This window comes from Salvelinus sp. IW2-2015, linkage group LG16 (genome assembly GCF_002910315.2).
Source record: "Salvelinus sp. IW2-2015 linkage group LG16, ASM291031v2, whole genome shotgun sequence".
Taxonomy (NCBI): Eukaryota; Metazoa; Chordata; class Actinopteri; order Salmoniformes; family Salmonidae; genus Salvelinus; species Salvelinus sp. IW2-2015.
The window spans coordinates 35781005-35800739 of NC_036856.1; the positions used below are offsets into that span (position 1 = coordinate 35781005).

The 19735-nt window shown below is 46.3% G+C and overlaps 1 protein-coding gene, 2 long non-coding RNA genes and 1 pseudogene across 3 annotated transcripts in view; 2 read left to right on the forward strand and 2 right to left on the reverse strand.

Moving 5' to 3' along the window:
- The window catches only part of LOC111976125 (inactive tyrosine-protein kinase transmembrane receptor ROR1-like), a 505588-nt pseudogene that overhangs the window by 152170 nt on the left and 333683 nt on the right, over positions 1 to 19735 (reverse strand).
- The window catches only part of LOC139028981 (ribonucleoprotein PTB-binding 2-like), an 82217-nt gene that overhangs the window by 22465 nt on the left and 40017 nt on the right, over positions 1 to 19735 (reverse strand). Inside the window, exon 3 of the mRNA XM_070447702.1 lies at positions 7 to 415. Within this exon, the coding sequence (XP_070303803.1) occupies positions 7 to 415 (409 nt within the window). The remainder of the gene's footprint in view (positions 1 to 6; positions 416 to 19735) is intronic.
- LOC139028995 (uncharacterized) lies at positions 10680 to 11236 on the forward strand. Its single transcript, XR_011481221.1, has 3 exons — positions 10680 to 10734; positions 10803 to 10872; positions 11080 to 11236. It is a non-coding gene; the product is annotated as an uncharacterized lncRNA (long non-coding RNA).
- Positions 14118 to 15167, forward strand: LOC139028955 (uncharacterized). The gene is made up of 3 exons (XR_011481188.1): positions 14118 to 14163; positions 14630 to 14699; positions 14769 to 15167. It is a non-coding gene; the product is annotated as an uncharacterized lncRNA (long non-coding RNA).

Here is a 19735-nt window from a genome sequence, read left to right on the forward strand (position 1 = left end):
TCGTACTCCTGGGGCAGCCGGTCCACACAGAGGCACTTAGAGTGGAGGTGGTGACCCGCAGTCAACTGGTTCACATCTGTCCATTGGACCATAACCGCACGGTCCCCCTCTGGTCGCCCCAGCAGCTCCGACCGCGCCCGCGACGCTGAGTCCTTCTTCATGTATTCCACGAAGCCGTAGCCCTTGGAGTGTCCGGTGAGCTCGCTGTAGACCAGAAAGCAGCGCTCAATGTTTCCGTAGGAACGGACCAGCTCCTCCAGCTGCTGGGCGGTGAAGGTGTGGGGCAGGTTGGTGAGGCAGAGCAGACTGTCTGTGGGCTGGAGCTGCACCGTGATGTCTCGGCCACGCATGTTGCTCTGGTGGAGGGAGCGGATGGCACCCTGAGCCTGGTCACCGTTCAGCAGAGTCACAAATGCTGGAGGGACACGAATAGGGGCGCACAGAGACGGAGACAGGGACGCACAGAGACAGGGACAGGGGGACATAGAGAAAAGGACGGAGACAGGGTACATGGACGCACAGAGACAGGGATGGAGACAAGGACACAGACAGTGATGCACCGAGACAGGGACATGGACACACAGAGACAGGGACGGCGACAGGGACATGGACACAGAGACAGGGACGGAGACAGAGACACGGACAGGGATGCAGAGACATGGACAGGGACAGTGAGACAGACATGGACAAGGAGACACAGACAGGGAGACACAGACATGGACAGGGAGACACAGACTTGGACAGGATGACACAGACATGGACAGGAACATGGACAGAGACACAAACAAGGAGAAACACAGCCAGAGAAACACAGAGACACACAGAGCCACGCACAGAGATACACAGAGAGAAAGTCCCACATTAGCTGGGTGCAGCCTGGAAATAATCCACTCACTGACAGACATATTTAACCTGCTTCTAAACACACATTGACAGAACAGCATGCTAGATCACTATGACAGGGGAGGCGTTTACAACATCACAGGCCAATAAACATGGCTAATCAAACCTGAACCCTTTCAAACGAATGCTAACAGCCCGAAACGACGGTCTCACCCCCCCCCCCAACATGCCCCCCCTCTGCCGACACGCCAGTGCAGTGATTCATGGGCCCGTGAAATGAGGCAGTAATGAATCGATTGAAGTGTGTAGGCGTAGCTAAAATATCCCTCAGCCGAGCAGAAAAGGCTGTAGAGATAGCAACTTCTGTTCTGACAGACTGACTAGCTGCCCAACAAACACATGATGTTAAAAATACATCTAAATAAACCTTAATTTGCGAGTTGCTGGTCATCTCTTATAAAAGTGTAACTAATGATTGGTGAACCTGCTTTCATATTCGGGTCCTTCGCTCCTCGGACGAGGAGAGGCGAGACGGATCGGAACCAATACGCGGGGTGGTTAGTTTCAAATGATTTAATATAACGAAAACTGACAACACCTGAAGTACCAAAAACAAATAAACGAAGTGCAGAAACCTATACAGTACCGTGTGGTGAAAAACACAAACACGGAAACAACCACCCACAAAACACACGTGAAACCCAGTCTGCCTAAGTATGATTCTCAATCAGGGACAACGATTGACAGCCTCTGATTGAGAACCATATCAGGCCAAACTAGAAAACCCCACATAGAAACAGACAACATAGATAATACCCACCCAACTCACGCCCTGACCAACTAAAATAAATACAAGACAAAGGAAAACAGGTCAGGAACGTGACAAGGTCTGTGTTGAATATTCAGTTTAATTTAGTTGAATTTATTTGCACCAAAGAAAACAAGTGATAAACACCACTACAGGTACAAAAATGTATAAAAAAAATGGTGTGCAGGTGTGGTTGGAAGCCGAAGGATAACAAAACCTACTGATTATAAATGAACAGATCAGTAAAAAAAAATCACTGAGTTGAAGTGCTATATCTTTTACATTTTTTTATTTAACCTTTATTTAACTAGACAAGTCAGTTAAGAACAAATTCTTATTTACAATGACGGCCTAGGAACTGCCTTATTCGGGGGCAGAACGACGGAATCTTTCATGGCTATCAGCCTCTTGCAGGTGACATCTTTTAACACAGAGCTGAGCCAACAGTATCAAGGCCTGTTACATTTATCCTAATGCCCTTCCAACGTTCTGACAACGTTGTGCTAAGAGCAACAGGATAGAGACTAATACTGGCATTATCAGGAGAGGGACTTGGGTGCTGTCGAGTTATGACTAAGGATTTGAGAGACACCGGCACAGTTTAGCAGTGATCCCACTGATGTCTGATGTAACGGTGGAGCTGAACCCAGAGCACTAATGTGATTCCAGGATTGTTCTGTCAGATAACACCAGAGAGGACCTCTCTCCCACGTCCCACCCGTCGGCTGCTAGAACTCCCAGCTCCATGTGCTCAACTTCACATTCCATTAAAGCGTTAATACACGCCGCCCGCCATCCTGCCCTGCAACCGCCCGCACAGAAATCAATTAACTCAACACTCTAATACTCAAACTGCATAATGGATCTATTTCTCTGAGCTGAGACGGTAATCTGGTTATACTGCAGTAAGTACAGTAACATCCCACTGAGAGTAGCCTGTATGCTGTCTTAGGCAGTTTTCCCTCTCTTTCTGTGTTTCTCTTTCTCTCTTTATTTCTCTCTCTCWCGTTCTTTCTCTTTCTCTCCCTTCATCAAACAATACACTCCAAGAAGTGGTGGCTTACTAAATGGAACACAGCTGCTCAATATTTTCTTCATGTGAGAGAGTGGAGTGGAGGAATGGAGGGAGGAGGGGAGGACAGCTCAAACGTCTTAAATAGCTTACACAATAATCTTCTAATACAGAGGCGTTCCAGAAGCTGCTGACAGGTTTTCAGGTTAAACGTTTCTCTCCAAAATACAAAGAGGCTCTTAATTACAGGGCTTCAAAACGCAGCGATTTAATTGTATTTCTATAAGCACTGTGTATGGCAAGAAGAACGTAAGGAAAGAAAGACAGAGGGAATCTGTTGTGGAATCATCTCAAAGCCTACAATTCTACATACCATGTTTCCTTGTGAAGTCGCTAATTAAAAACACAGGACACTGAGGAGGACAGCGATTACTACTGTATGATGGCTAAATCACATCGTGTAGAACACAGGACACTGAGGAGGACAGCGATGACTACTGTATGATGGCTAAATCACATCGTGTAGNATGATGGCTAAATCACATCGTGTAGAACACAGGACACTGAGGAGGACAGCGATGACTACTGTATGATGGCTAAATCACATTGTGTAGAACACAGGGCTTTGTTCACCTACTATGCTCCTGTCGATATCGTCTTGTAGATGACATCCTCTCTGTTTCTTCACTATGGCCATGTTTGTACTCCATGTACCCAACAGATGGTATCACAGGATGGGAACATGCCCCAACCCACATTAACAGTCCTCTTCGTCCACCACTGAGATCTTCTCATGGACCAACACCACCACTCGTGTCAAGAGGGCGCAACAGCGTCTTTACTTCCTAACGTGGCTGAAGAAATTCGGTATGCCACCCCGAGTCCTCTCCAAATACTACCGCTGCACCATCGAGTGTCCTGACCGGTTACATCACGGCCTGGTACGGAAATTGCTCCATCCGTGACCGCAAGGCCCTCCAGCGGATGGTGAACACGGCCCAGTTCTTCCACCCATCCAGGACATCTACATGAAACGATGCCTGAGGAAGGCACGCAGCATCATCAAGGACCCCACACACCCCAGCCACACTCCAGTTCTCTCCCTTACCGTCGGGCAGACGATATCGGAGCATGAGGTCTGATACCAATAGGCTCAGAGAGAGTTTCTATCGACAAGCCATCAGACTGCTGAACACTTGAACTGAACTGACCACCTGCTCTGATTCTCCACATCACAACTGCTGCTACCAGACTCCTATTATACTGCTACATGTATATACTTGCCTCCCCTCGCCCCCTCCCTTCCCCAAAACACATGTAAATATTGGACWAAAATATTGGACATAAACATTTAAACGTGTTAACGTGCTTCTACACCTGCATTGCTTGCTGTTTGGGGTTTTAGGCTGGGTTTCTGTACAGCACTTTGAGATATCAGCTGATGTAAGAAGGGCTATATAAATACATTTGATTTGATTTGATTAACCATGGCAAGGCTGCCGGCCCAGACGGCATCCCTAGCCGTGTCCTCAGAGCATGCGCAGACCAGCTGGCAGGTGTGTTTACGGACATATTCAATCAATCCCTATCCCAGTCTGCCTGTTCCCACATGCCTTCAAGAGGGCCACCATTGTTCCTGTTCCCAAGAAACGAAGGTAACTGAGCAAAACGACTTACCGCCCCCCGTAGCACTCACTTCCGTCATCATGCAAGTGCTTTGCAGAGACTAGTCAAGGGACCAGTATCACCTCCACCCTACCTTGACACCCTAGAACAACCCCTCCAATTGCTTACCGCCCCAATAGCTTCCACAGACGACGCAATCGCAACCACACTGCCCACACGCCCTAACCCATCTGGAACAAGAGGATAACCTATGTAGAATGCTGTTCATCGACTACAGCTCAGCAGTTAACACCATAGTACCCTCCAACACTTGTCATCAAGCTCGAGAACCCTGTGGTCTCGACCCCGCGCCGTGCAACTGGGTCCCTGCGCATTTTCTGCACCGGGCCGCCCCCAGGTGAAAAAGTCGAGAGAGTGAGCGGCTAGGAAACAACATCTCCACCCCGCTGATCCTCAACACTGAGGCCCCACAAGGGTGCGTTCTCAGAACCCCTCTCCTTTACTCCCTCGTTCACCCATCGACTGCGTGGCCAAGCAAGCCTCCAAACTCAATCATCAAGTTTGCAACGACACTACAGTGGTAGGCTTGATTACCAACACCGATGAGCACAGCCACAGGGAGAGGTGAGGGCCCTCGGAGTGATGTGTCCAGGAAAATAACCTCACCACTCAACGTCACAAAACAAAGGAGAATGATCATGGACTTCAGTAAACAGCAGAGGGACACCCCCCTAATTCCACATTGACGGGACAGTATGGAGAAGTGGGGGAAAGTTCTTAAGTTCCTCGTGTACATTTTCAAAGGACAACTGAATTGGGTCCACCAACACCAGACAGCGTGCGCTGAAGGCCACAACAATGGCCTCTTCAACCTTCCCAAATTCTCTCACCGTCACCCCGCTCCTCCGCCTCTCTCCACTGGTTCCAGTTTGAAGCTCGCATCCGCTACAAGACCATGGTGCCTTGCCTACGCGAGCTGTGAGAGGGAACGGCACCTCAGCTACCTCCCAGGCCTCTGATCAGGCCCTACACCCAAACAAGGGGCCACCTGCCGTTCATCCACCTCTGGCCTTGCCTTCGGGCCTCCCTACCACGGATACAAGTCCCGCCTCAGCCCAGTCAAAACTGTTCCGCCTGCTCTGGCCCCCCAATGGTGCAACAAAACTCCCTCACGACGCCAAGCGACAGCGGATCAGTCAATCACCACCTTCCGCGAGACACCTGAAACCCAACCCCTTGTAAGGAATACCTACGGATAGGATAAAGTAATCCTTCTCACCCCCCCCCCCCACCCCCTTAAGATTTAGATGCCACTATGTAAAGTGGCTGTTTCCACTGGATGTCATAAGGGTGGAATGCACCAGATTTGTAAGTCGCTCTGGATAAGAGCGTCTGCAAATGACTTAAATAAATGTAAATGAAGAAAATTGGCCTTGTCATCAAAAAACACTCACAAACTTTTACAGATGCACAATCGAGAGCATCCTGTCGGGCTGTACACCGGCTGGTACCAGCAACTGCCTCCACCCAAACAACCGCAAGGCTCTCCACGAGGGTAAGTGAAGTTCTGCCACAACGCATCACCGCGGCAAACTACTTGCCCCCCAAGACATCTACACCACCCGATTCACAGGGCAAGGCCAAAAGATAATCAAGGACAACAACCACCCGCAGCCACTGCACTGTTCACCCCGCCTATCATCCAGAAGCAGAGACGGCATACAGGTGGCATCACACCTGGGACCGAGAGTCTGAAAAAACAAGCTTCTATCTCAAGGCCATCAGACTGTTTAAACAGCCACTACTAACATTGAGTACTGCCTGCCAACCATACTGACTCAAATCTCTAGCTACTTTAATAATTAAAAATTGGATGTAAGGGTAAATGTATCACTAGTCACTTTAAACCAATGCCACTTTATATCTGGTTACATTACCCTTACATTACTCATTCATAATTGTATATACTGTACTCGTATAGCATCACTGCATCTTGCCTAGCCTTCGGGCCATCGCTCCATTCCATATATTTATATTACATATTCTAATTCATTCCTTTACACTTGTCGTGAATTTATAAGGTAGATGTTGTGAAATTGTATAGATTACTTGTTAGATATTACTGCATGGCTCCGAACCTAGATGCCCCACAAGATTTCGCACACTCGCCCATTAAACATCTGCTAACCATGTTATGTAACCAATAAAAATGTGATTTGGCATTTTGACTATAAATTGTGTCTTTTCTGTATTATACTTATGCTAAAATGTTTATATTCTCACTGAGGCCATTTACTTTATTTGGTATTCTTATTATTTTATTATGTTGTTGACAGTGTGCGAGAGACCGTAAGTAAGCATTAGAATATGTGGAACAACTACAAATTCCTAGGGTGTCGGTTAGAACTGTACAACTCTTCCTTCCAGACTCAACAACTGCTAACATCTCCAATCCAAGTTAATAGAATTGGCTTCCTATTTTCGCCCAAACAAAGCATTCTCACTCATGCTGCCCAAACATACCCTTGTAAAACTGACCATCCTACCGCATCCTCGACTTCGGCCGCATGTATCATTCTACAAATAGCCTCCAATACCCTACTCAATAAATTGAATGCAGTTTCTATCCACAGTGCCTAATCCGTTTTGTCACCAAAGCCCCATATACTACCCACCATGGACCTGTACGCTCTGTTGCTTGGCCCTCGCTCATACTCATCGCCAAACCCACTGGCTCCAATCATCTACAAGACCCTGCAGCGTAAAGTCCCCCCTTATTCTTCAGCCGCCTGGTCAACCATAGCAGCACCCACCTGTAGCACCGCCGCGGCCAGCAGCGTTATCTCTCTGGTCACCCCAAAACCAATTGTCCTGTGCCGCCTCTCCCTTACAGTTCTCTCCTGCAATGACTGGAGGCGAACTATAAAAATCTCTGAAACTGCGAAACACGTATCTCCCTCACTAGCTTTTAAGCACCAGCTGTTCAGAGCAGCTCACAGATACTGCAACCTGTACATAGCCATCTAAATTATCCCAAACAACTACCTCTGCCCCTACTGTATTGATTATTTATTTATTCTTGCTTCCCTTTGCACCCGATTATTTCTATCTCTACTTTGCACATTCTCTCACTGCAAACTCTACCATTCCAGCTGTTTTACTTGCTATATTGTATTACTTCGCCACCATGCCTTTTCTGCCTTTACCTCCCTCCATCTCACCTCATTTTGCCCTCACATTGTATATAGACGTCATTTTTCTACTGTTATTGATTGACATGTATGCTTCGTTTTGAGCGTGCGCGATGGAGAGCGTCGGTGTTTCTATGTGTCGAACTGCTTTTGCCGTTCATCTGGGCCAGCGTCGCAATTGTACATGAGAAACTTGTTCCTCAACTAGCCTACCTGACTGTTTAAATAAGGTGAAATAAAATAAATTAATAAAAATGTTGGACAGCTGGCCATACCATGTGTGATCCCGTACATATGACTAAATAAACAGGCAAGGCCCAGCCGTAAGAAGGCAGTCCCAGAGGCAGACGCATGGCTGTAACACCAAACAGGTGAGTTGTTTTTCCTCATCCCTTTTGTTGCTGTTGGAAACTCAAACTAGGCCATGCCTGCCTGATTTACAGCACGTCAATTAAAGGAGCATCATCCAAACTATAGGCAAGCCGGCGGTTCTTGGTTCTCTGCAAACACACACAATCTGGATATAAACACACAGAGAGACGCAACAGACACGGGCAACAGAACAAGTGTTCAACTCGAGTCTAACTCTTTCACACAAGAAGGAAAATGTTTTCACTCCACAACCGGTATAGCCTGGCGTTTCTTTCTCTACCCTCCTGACAGCTAACATAAAGCTCAAGAGAGAATGTAATTGAATTGAGAGAGCCGAGCGACTGTGAACACGCTTTCACTGTTATCACAAACCTGATCATCAGAGCCAGCACTTTAATTATGATCTCTCCTCAGCGACCCTGGGTTTAAATGATTGTGTTCTGCCAGTAGGAACCAGCCACCCACACTCTTCACAGCCCCCATCCCTTACTGCCTGACCCCCCAGTCTCAGTCCTCTAGCCCCCTGCCTCTCTCAGCCCTCTCCTTCGCCCCACGCTCCAGGAACCCTCTAGGCCCCCATCCTCTCTCAGCCTTTCCCTCCCCAGCTCCAGTCCCCTCTGCCCTCTCTCTCAGGCCTTTCCTCCCCCCAGCTTCAGCCCTCTAGCCCCCACTCCTTGTCTCAGCCTCTCCTTGCCCCCAGCTCCGCAGCCCCTCTAGCCCCCATCCTCTCTCAGCCCCCCCCCCCCCCCCCCCCCCCAGGGCTCCAGGCCCTCTAGCCCCAGTCCTCCCAGCCCTCCCCTCTACTACGCTCCCAGCTCCAGCCCCTCTAGCCCCCATCCTCCTGTCAGCCTTTCCCCCCCCACTCCAGTTTCCCTTCTAGCCCCATCCTCTCTCAGCCTTTCCGTCCCCTCAGCTCCATGCTCATCTAGCCCCCCTCTCTCAACCATGGCACTCTACACCCTCACCCAGCCCCCCTCCTATGCGGCATCATCGATCAGCCTCCGGCCTCTCCCCCAGCTCCAGCCCTCTAGAGCAAACGTTCTCAGGTATTACACTACCTACCCCAGCTCCAGCCCGTCTCACGCCACTGAATACTTCTCCAGCCTTTCCAATCCCCCCCACAGCTCGTCCTCATAGCGCGCCCGATGCTTCTCTCAGCGCTATTCCTCCCGCCAGCCCTCAGGTCCCTCTAGAACCCGTCTCCGTCTCAGCCTTTCCTCCCCAGCTCCAGGCCCTCCTAAGACCCATCCATTCTCAGACCTTCCTTCCACCCCAGCTTCCAGGCCCTCTAGCCCCCATCCTTGCTCAGCGCTTCTTCCGCCCCCAGCTCCAGGCCCTCTAGCCACCCCTCACTCCACCCCTCACGTCTCCCCCAGCACTTCTTACCCATGCCCAGGCCCAGCCCCCGCCTCCCCCCCCCACTAGCCTCTACCTCAGCCTCTCAGTCCTCTCAGCCCATCCATGAAGTGGCCCAGAAAGTGCGCGAACCTCTATTCACAGCTTTGCCTACACTCCCTGCCACATTATTTCCATCACTCACTTTCTCTCCCTGCCATGTAACCACTAACTCAATCCTTCTCCTCCTCTCTCTCTTCCCTCCTCCGTCTGAGCTAGGTTCTGATGTCATAGAGGTTGAAAACAGTCCATGAATAGCCCTCTGAACCATATCATAGAATCTAAGCCCATAACACCACAACCACCATGAATATATCACTCCCCATCACACCAGAGACGGCTTCCTTCCCCTTCGGTAGAGACTGAAACTAGCCTGCTATATGGTCTGTTAACCACAATAACACTCTAGAGAAGTAGAGAGGACACATATGCCACCTCTCTCTCTAATTAGACTGTCAACAGTGTTAAGGCAATTGATGGGAACCCACAGCCTCAGGTCAGGGGACAGTAAACTGTTGATGCCTACAGCATGTCAGACACTGGAGAGACTGACTGAAAATGTAGTCTGTCAGACCCTGGGTTATGATAAACCTTGGTAGTGTACGGGCAGAGTCCTGAAGGAAGAAACTCTCTGTTCAGGACCCCTGGGTTATGATAAACCTGGTAGTGTACGGGCAGAGTCCTGAAGGAAGAATCACCTCTGTTCAGGACCCTGGGTTATGATAAACCTGGTAGTGTCGGGCAGAGTCCTGTAGGAAGAAACTCTCTGTTCAGGACCCCTGGGTTTATGATCAAACCTGGTAGTGTGACGGCAGAGTCCTGAGGGAGAAAACTCCTCTGTTCAGGACCCTGGGTTATGGACAACCTGGTAGTGTACGGGCAGAGTCCGAAGGGAGAAACTCTCGTTCAGGACCCTGGGTTATGATAAACCTTGTAGTTTACGGGCAGAGTCCTGTAGGAAAAATCTCTGTTCAGGACCCTGGGTATGATAAACCTGGTAGTGTACGGGCAGAGTCCTGAAGGAAGAAACTCCTGTTCAGGACCCTGGGTTATGATAAACCCTGGTAGTGTACGGGCAGAGTCCTGAAGAGAGAAACTCTCTGTTCAGGACCCCTGGGTTATGATAAACCGGTAGTGTACGGGCAGAGTCCTGAAGGGAGATCTCTCTGTTCAGGACCCCTGGGCATAGATAAACCTGGTAGTGTACCGGAGCACGAGTCCGTAGAAGAAACTCTCTGTTCAGGACCCCTCGGGTTATGATAAACCTGCGTAGTGTACGGGCAGAGTCCCTGAAGGGAGAACTCTCTGTTCAGGACCCCTGGGTTAATGATAAACCCTGGTAGTGTACGGGCAGAGTCCTGTAGGAAGAAACTCTCTGTTCAGGACCCTGGTTATGATAAACCTGGTAGTGTACGGCGCAGATCCTGAAGCAAGAAACTCTCTGTTCAGGACCCTGGGTTATGATAAACCCGGTAGTGTACGGCAGAGTCCTGAAGGAGAAACTCTCTGCTTCAGGACCCCTGCGTTATGATAAAACCTGGTAGTGTACGGGCAGAGTCCTGAAGGGAGAAACTCTTCGTTCAGGACCCCTGGGTTATGATAAACCTGGTAGTGTACGGGCAGAAGTCCTGAAGGGAGAAACTCTCTGTTCAAGGACCCCTGGTTATGATAAACCTGGTAGTGTACGGCAGAGTCCTGAAGGAGGAAGAAACTCTCTGTTCAGGACCCCTGGTTATGATAAACCGTCCTGGTAGTGTACGGGCAGAGTCCTGAAGGAGAATCTCTCTGTTCAGACCCTGGCTATGATAAACCTCGGTAGTGTACGGGCAGAGTCCTGAAGGAAGAAACTCTCTGTTCAGGACCCCTGGGCTATGATAAACCTGGTAGTGTACGGGCAGAGTCCTGAAGGGATAATCTCTCTGTTCAGGCACCCTGGGTTATGATAAACCTGGTAGTGTACGGCAGAGTCCTGAAGGAAGAATCTCTCTGGAAGTGTTATTTATGAAGTGAAACTTATGACTTCCACTCTAGCTAAGTACATGTAAACACAGGATTCAGTAAGTGGTCTAGATATAATGATGGGTCATATGAACTAAAGTGATCCCACGCCACAGCTACAGCTGCCCCAAGGATCAGATATTCTGTATGCACGGCTTAGCAACATCATCATTTATGGTCGCGGCGTCTTTGCGGCTCAAGACCTGTTGACTCTATAAACCAACTGCAAACGATCAGACAGCAGGTGTGGCTGTAGATGCGGCTGTTGTGTGAACTCACAGTGGTGCAAAGTCAACTCAACACACACACAACACACACCACCACCACACACACACACACACACACACACACACACACACACACACACACACACACCTGCTGTTTGTAGAGATAACACCAGAGAGGATGATAGGGCTGGGTGTGAGACTGCCAAGTGTTCCTGTGACAACTGTTGTTTTGTCACTATCATTACCAATACTGGCTTCATCACCATCATCCTCATCATCATCAGTACCAATACTGGCTCCATCGTTATCATCATCATCATTACCGATTCTGTCTTCATCATACGCATCATCATCAGCATCCTCATCATCATTACCAATACTGGCTTCATCATCATCATCTTCATCATCATTACAGATACTGTCTTCATCCTCCTTATCATCATCATTATCATTACCAATACTGCCTTCATCATCATTACCGATACTGTCTTCATCATCATCCTCATCATTATCATCATCATCATCGATACTGCCTTCATGATCATCATCATCATCATCATCGATACTGCCTTCATAATCATCATCATCATTATCAATACTGCCTTCATCATCATCATCAATACTACTTTCATTCTCATCATCATCATTACCAATATTACCTTCATTTTCATTTTCATCATCATTACCAATACTGTCTTCATCATCATCATCGATACTGTCTTCATCATCATCATCATCATCATCATCATCATTATCAATACTGCCTTCTTCATCATCATCATTATCAATACTGCCTTCTTCATCATCATCATTACCAATACGGCTTTCATTTTCATCATCATCATTACCAACACTGCCTTCATCATCATCATCATCATGACCTTCTAAACGTTCAGTTAAAACCCAGACAGGCTCTTTAGTTTATCAAGGAGAGGTGTTGTGAAGAGGTCGAATAGCTTAATTAACGACCTGCACAGCACTAAGGCTATTGTTACCTATTTAAATGGAACTGTCTCAGGAAGATGAAACAATAGAAGAACACAGAGCCCTATAGGAGAACTCTCAGGTTTGATTTGCTGGTTCCAAACAGAGCTCCATCAAATACTATGAAACTAGGAGCAGTGTCATGGAGAAGCAAATCAATTATACAGCGGAGTGTGACACACGGAGTAAAACACAAATCCCATTGTTTTGTCCAGGTTGAGATAATAGGGACTTAACAGGGAACACCTGGCAAACTATGAGTTGGCTACTTAATGGGATCAATCCAAACAGAACATATCTATCACATAGCACACACGGCCTGGCATGGGCAYGGCCTGGCATGGGCACGGCCTGGCATGGGCACGGCCTGGCATGGGCACTGCTGCCCTCATTTACAGCTACTGACTCACACAGAACAGATGGACAGATGACGATGGAGACAGAGAGAGAGGGAAAGAGAGACAGAAATAACAAGAGGGAGARATGGGGAGAAAGAGAGAGAAATCTGCCTGCAGTTGTCCTCAGGGGCAATTACAGGGCTGAGAGGTCTCAAGTGGTATTGTCACTAAGAGCTGAGTTATAGACAAGTAGACCCATCATGGCTCTATCTGTTAAGGAGAAAACTCACCAGACCGATGTCTGAACATTACGGGCCATTCGTTGGCTGTTCGTTGACTTGCTTTCGGTGCTGTGTGCGAGCGGGACCACCCACATGTTTCTTCTATTTCTACATCCCATTCTTTTACTTTTAGATTTGTGTTGTGAATTGTTAGATATTACTGCACTGCTGGAGCTAGAAACACAAGCATTTCACTACACCCGCAATAACATCTGCTGAATATGTGTATGCGACTAATACAACTTGATTTGATACATGTAGAATCAGTTTGCTAAGTACTCTAGGCCGGCAGACGCTTGACAATCCTACCGGTTTGTCTGTGCCTTTAGTTTTGTGGCAAATTTCCAGGAGTCAAAAGAGACGACAATTTACATCTAAAGGCTTTAATAAATTTAGATAAAGCGTCTTTGTTGATACTATACAATAACAGGGGAAAGGGCTAGTCAGAACATTGACCTCTCAGAAACAGATGTGGTTCTGTAAACATTTAGCATCTTTAGGTCATTGGCTAGTAGAAACCGCATGAATGTGTAGCTTCAGTACATTGGGTTATATAATGGGATGTTGCAGGCTGCCAGATACACGACCAGCCCGCTCATTATGCAGCCGCTTATGGTGGTAGATTGACGAGGGTGGCAATTTCTGAGCAAAACTCACATAATTCTGCCCTAAAACAAAGACAATTTCTCTTAACCAGTGGCATATTGGCTTTTTAGGTGAGCGCTGATGCCGTCCTTTGATAAGCAGTGCCCACTTTGTCAAAAGCAGGGGCGCAAAATATTTTGCTTGAATGGCAAAGACCGGCCCTGGCCAGATAGGATACAAGCTCTCCTTCTTCAAGCAATGTACTTGACTTTCATAGCACACTGTTCCGTCTTCCTGTCTCTTTACAGTGCCTCTTCCTGTCTCTTTACAGCTTGCCTCTTCCTGTCTCTTACAGTGCCTCTTCCTGTTTCTTTACAGTTTCCTCTTCCTATCTCTTTACAGTGCCTCTCCTGTCTCTTTACAGTGCCTCTGTTCGCTGCTCTTCCTGTCCCTTACAGTGCCTCTTCCTGTTTCTTTACAGTTCCTCTTCCTGTCCCTTTACAGTGCTCTTCCTGTCCCTTTACAGTGCCCCTTCCTGTTCTACAGTTCCTCTTCTGTCTCTTTACAGTGCCTTTCCTGTCTCTTTACAGTCCTCTTCCTGTCTCTTTACAGTTCCTCTTCCTGTCTCTTTACAGTGCTCTCCTGTCCTTTACAGTGCCTCTTCCTGTCCCTTTACAGTTCCTCTTCCTGTCCCTTTACAGTTCCTCTTCCTGTCCTTTACAGTTCCTCTTCCTGTCTCTTTTACAGTGCCTCTCCTGTCCTTTACAGTTCCTCTTCCGTTCTTTACAGTGCCTCTTCCTGTCTCTTACAGTGCCTCTTCCTGTCTCTTTACAGTGCCTCTTCCTGTCTCTTTACAGTGCCTCTTCCTTCCCTCAGTGCCTCTCCTGTTTTCTTTACAGTTCCTCTTCCTGTCTCTTTACAGTGCCTCTTCCTGTCTCTTTACAGTTCCTCTTCCTGTCCCTTTTACAGTGGCCTCTTCCTGTCTCTTTACAGTGCCTCTTCCTGTCTCTTTACAGTGCCTCTTCCTGTCTCTTGACAAGTCCTCTTCTGTGCCCTTTACCGCTCCGTCTTCCTTTTCTTGACAGTTCCTCTTCCTGTCTCTTTACAGTTCCTCTTCCTGTTTCTTTACAGTTCCTCTTCCTGTCTCTTTACAGGTCCTCTTCCTGTCTCTTTACAGTTTCTCTTCATGTCTCTTTACAGTTCCTCTTTCTGTCTCTTTACAGTTCCTCTTTCTCTCTCTTTACAGTTCCTCTTCCTGTCTCTTTACAGTTCCTCTTCATGTCTCTTTACAGTTCCTCTTCCTGTCTCTTTACAGTTCCTCTTCCTGTCTCTTTACAGTTCCTCTTCCTGTCTCTTTACAGTTCCTCTTCCTGTCTTCTTTACAGTTCCTCTTCCTGTCTCTTTACAGTTCCTCTTCCTGTCTCTTTNCTCTTCCTGTCTCTTTACAGTTCCTCTTTCTGTCTCTTTACAGTTCCTCTTCCTGTCTCTTTACAGTTCCTCTTCTTGTCTCTTTACAGTTCCTCTTCATGTCTCTTTACAGCTGAACATGACTCCTAAACATCCTATACGAATAGAGTGATCATAATCAGCTTGCAATTTAAAGGAACCTCTTGAACAGTAGAGAAATACTGAAATTGTCAAATAATGAAATCTGTGAATCTTTGAAAACACAGGATGAAGGTAGAAAGACGACTCCCTAGGGAATCCTGAGACAACAACTCTCCATAACAAAACATAAAGAGCATCCTAACAGGGAAACCAGACCGGCCATGTTGTATGTGCGAGCGTTGCAAAATAAATGTACACGTACATGTTATTCAATCATTTCTTCCACACCGCTCGCGTGCGTCAACGGGTGTCTGCTTTGCCCGAAGGCTAAAATAAAACTTGGTTCAATTCAAGAAGCTTGACTTGCTTAAAGTCCTGCCTCTCCCATAAAGTCATTGGTTTTCACGAACATACAAACCCACGTAGATGCTTGAAAGATGAACAAGGAGAGACTAATCAAAGATAACCAACTACAAACTAACTCACATTCCCTTTTCATCTGTGGATTAACCATCAGAGTAGAGAAACACTACATTTCGTACGACTCCAGGTCAAAATTCTACAAATATCTATAAAAAAAAGCACCGTATGCATTTCAGGTAAAATAACAACCCAATGTTTATCTCCCAGGACGATCTAGTTAGCAACAGCAATCTAGCTAAATGCCCATGAATGTTTGTGTGTTTCCACCTGTCCCCAAATTAATTAAGTTTGTTCACAGTTGGTTTTGGTATTTTAACTTGCATTTCAAGATCACATCTGGTGGGGACAGACAAAATCAACATGTGCGCGATGGCGCAGGTGGATGCACGGCCAGTGTGGCTAAGGTATAATGATGGTTCAACCCCAGATTTCAAAAGAAAATGACTGCACAGCACATAGGTCATATGCACTACAGAGGCTTAGTGTACATCAGAGACAAACATTCATGAAGTCGCTGATGGGACTGTGTGGGCCGAAGTCCATTTTGTGTCAAGTACAAAGCTCTGGGCCAGTTAGCTTTGAGCCACGCAGGGCTCCTCTATTACCCCAGTGTCTTCATTATAGGGACAGTGCGGCTCACACAAAAGGCCCATTGTGTGGCCAGGATTCCCCTGCTGACCCCTTCCATTGTCATCCCAGCGGACAGTTCCGGAACGCCGCACATACCTTCGGAATTCTGAATTCCACTCCGGAGCACTCTATGGAAGCTCTATGGCTGACCTGGCTGGGGTTTGATCCAATGCCAGTGGGATGGGAGGCCAGGTAGTGACCAATGATGTATATAAACCCTGGGTTGCTGTTTCAAGGACAAAATTACATGTATTTTAAGTATTTTTGTTGTTGTTGTGGAGACAGTAACATTAGTACATTCTAAAAATATATGTTTAGCTCACATATTAAAATAAAAGTATGCATTAAGGCTTCTATAATAGAATACATTTCTATAGCTTCCAAAATATATTTTACAACGGTGGAGGAGTTCAAAGATGGAGGTACRGTGGCTTCAAAACCGCGCCCCCTGTCAGTCATCTAGTGCATATATAATATATTGGTAATGATAGATGGTAACTGTTAAATTAACACCGAAACACTCCGTAACGAGGTGGTCTTAAAGGGATAATCCACCCCCAGAAATAAAAATCATGAAACTCCTAGCAATTTGATGAAAGCCTATGTTCTATCAGTGGGTAAAATAAAAGTTTTCCCCATGATTGAACTTCTAAGTGCTTCATCTTTGAAATCAGGAAATCGTGTAGTAATGCTTCATAGCTACATAGTTCTCGTCACTGGAGCTAGAGGATAACACACTATCACCAACTCCATATTAATGCCCATAATTTTGGAATGAGATGTTCCACGAGCAGGTGGACACATACTTTTGGTCATGTAGTGTAGCCAGAGAGAAAGCATTGCATTGTGGGTTTTGTAGTCCACTTGAGCTGCAACAGATGCTTGGCTCTAATTTGCACTGAAGCGAGAGCAGAGTAAAGTTAACATACGGGATAAAGAGGGAGAAATACTCTCATTCCCTAAAGAAACTACTGAGAAACGGAAATCCTTACAGAGAGAGAGAAAGTGACACACACGCATGCATGCAGAGAGTCATTGCCAAAAACATTTTCAGAGACACACTCCGGGCAGACAGTCAAACACTCTTACTGAGAGCTACACCCACACACACGCATGAATGCAGGCACGCACGCACGCACAGGCACGCACACACACACTAATATGCCCTAAATTACTTCAAGTTTCTATATGGTTGCAGATCTGATGTCAGAGATGGAGCAGTCATACATGTCAATGAGTGCTAATAGGAACCTAATAACCGACATACACATGCTTACATTGATGTTTGATAAAACACACCAGTAGTCCTCTCTCTCTCTACTGTAGCTAGCCTCCTCCAGGCAAGAGACAGGTTTGAAAACCTACACAGGAGTTTCCTTTGAATTTACTCTCTGTTGTTTTGTTCAAAGGAATCATCACACGACACGTCTTGCTAGCCAATTCTCATTCCCTGGAATTCTCAGAAACGCCCCACTTATTTCACACATAGGGCAAACCAAGCCGTCTGTGAGATACAATCAGCACACAATATATCATATGACAGTGTTTCTTTCCCATGAATTAAAAACACGGCCCAATAAAATCACCTTAAAATCTGTTTCTAAATTCCCCCAAGAGGGTGATGAAATTTACATCCCATACAATAGATACTACATCCAAATGAAACATGGTGTTTAGCTAATTCAGCATTAAGCGGGCAGACTGTACACATACTGTATGTACATGCAGAGGTGTGGACTCGAGTCACATGACTTGGACTCGAGTCGGACTCAAGTCACGAATTTGATGACTTGAGACTCAACTTGATAGAAAATCAAATAACTTGAGACTTGACTTGGACTTGGAATTATCTGGCTATGTTTTGTAACAAATGTGCAACAAATCAAATCAAAAAGTATTGGTCACATACACATGGTTAGCAGATGTTAYTACTAGTGTAGCGAAATGCTTGTGCTTCTAGTTCTGACAGTGCAGTAATATCTAACATGTAATCTAACAATTCCACAGCAACTACCTAATACACACAAATCTAAGTAAAGGAATGGAGTAAGAAAATATACATATAAATATACGGATGAGCAATGACAGAGCGGCATAGGCAAGATGCAATAGATGKTATAAAATACAGTATATACAGTTGAAGTCGGATTTTTACATACACTTTAGCCAAATACATTTAATTCCTGACATTTAATCCTAGTAAAAATTCCCTGTCTTAGGTCAGTTAGGATCACCACTTTATTTTAAGAATGTGAAATGTCATAATAATAGTAGAGAGAATGATTTATTGCAGCTTTTGTTTCTTTCATCACATTCCCACCCACACCTGTTATTCCTTAAGAATGTAAATGTCATACCAACATTAATCATGTAGTAGAGAATGATTTATTGCAGCTTTTGTTTCTTTCAGTTCACTTCCCAGTGGGTATATACCAAGGTTTAGAACACTAAGCCAAACATTCTCAATTCAGAAACATCACCCTGCAGCATTGCTCTGTAGATACACCCACATCCGTGTAACTTGTCGGCTCAAACCGTGCTTCGGAGTCGTAGCCTTCAGAGCACACACACACTATCACACATAATACAAATCAACCCGTGGCCAAAGTTTAGCCCCCATTCCTCCCTGACAGAAGCGGGTGTGTAGAGCTAGAGTGCCAGGTTTCGGTAGGCCTCCTTGCTCCGCAAGCAATCTTTTTCAGTTCTGCTCCACAAATTTTCTATGGGATTGAGGTCAGGGCTTTGTGATGGCCCACTCCAATACCTGACTTTGTTGTCCTTAAGTCATTTTGCACAATCTTTGGAAGTATGCTTGGGGTCATTGTCTATTTGGAAGAACCCTGTTTGCGACCAAGCTTTAACTTCCTGACTGAGATTGTATTGAGAGATTGTTGACTTCACATATATCCATATATACTTTTCCTGCCTCAATGATGCCATCTATTTTGTGAAGTGCACCAGTCCCCTCTCTGACCAGCAAAGCAACCCCCACACAACATGATGCTGCCACCTCTGTGCTTCACGGTCCGGTGATGGTGTTCTCGGCTTGCCAAGCGCCCCGCTTTTCCCCCAAATATAACAACTGCATCATCTGTATGGTCCCAAACACTTTCTATTTTGTTTCATCCAGCCAGCAGACATTTCTCCAAAAAGTACGATCTTTCGTCCCCATATGCATTTGCAAACCTGGTAGCTGGCTTTTTTTATGGCAATTTTTGAGCAAGTGGCTTCTTTCCTTGCTGAGTGGCCTTTTCAGGTTTATGCCGATATAGGATGCTCATTTTACTGTGATATAGATCCTTTGTTGAGCGGCTGCATGTCCATGGTGTTTTATACTTGCGTACGTATGAGTTGTACAGATAACGTAGTGCCTTCAGGCGGAATTGTGGAATTGTGCATACAGTGAATTATAAGGTAAAATAAATCTGTCTGTAAACAATTGTGGAAAAATTCACTTGTGTCATGCACAAGAGT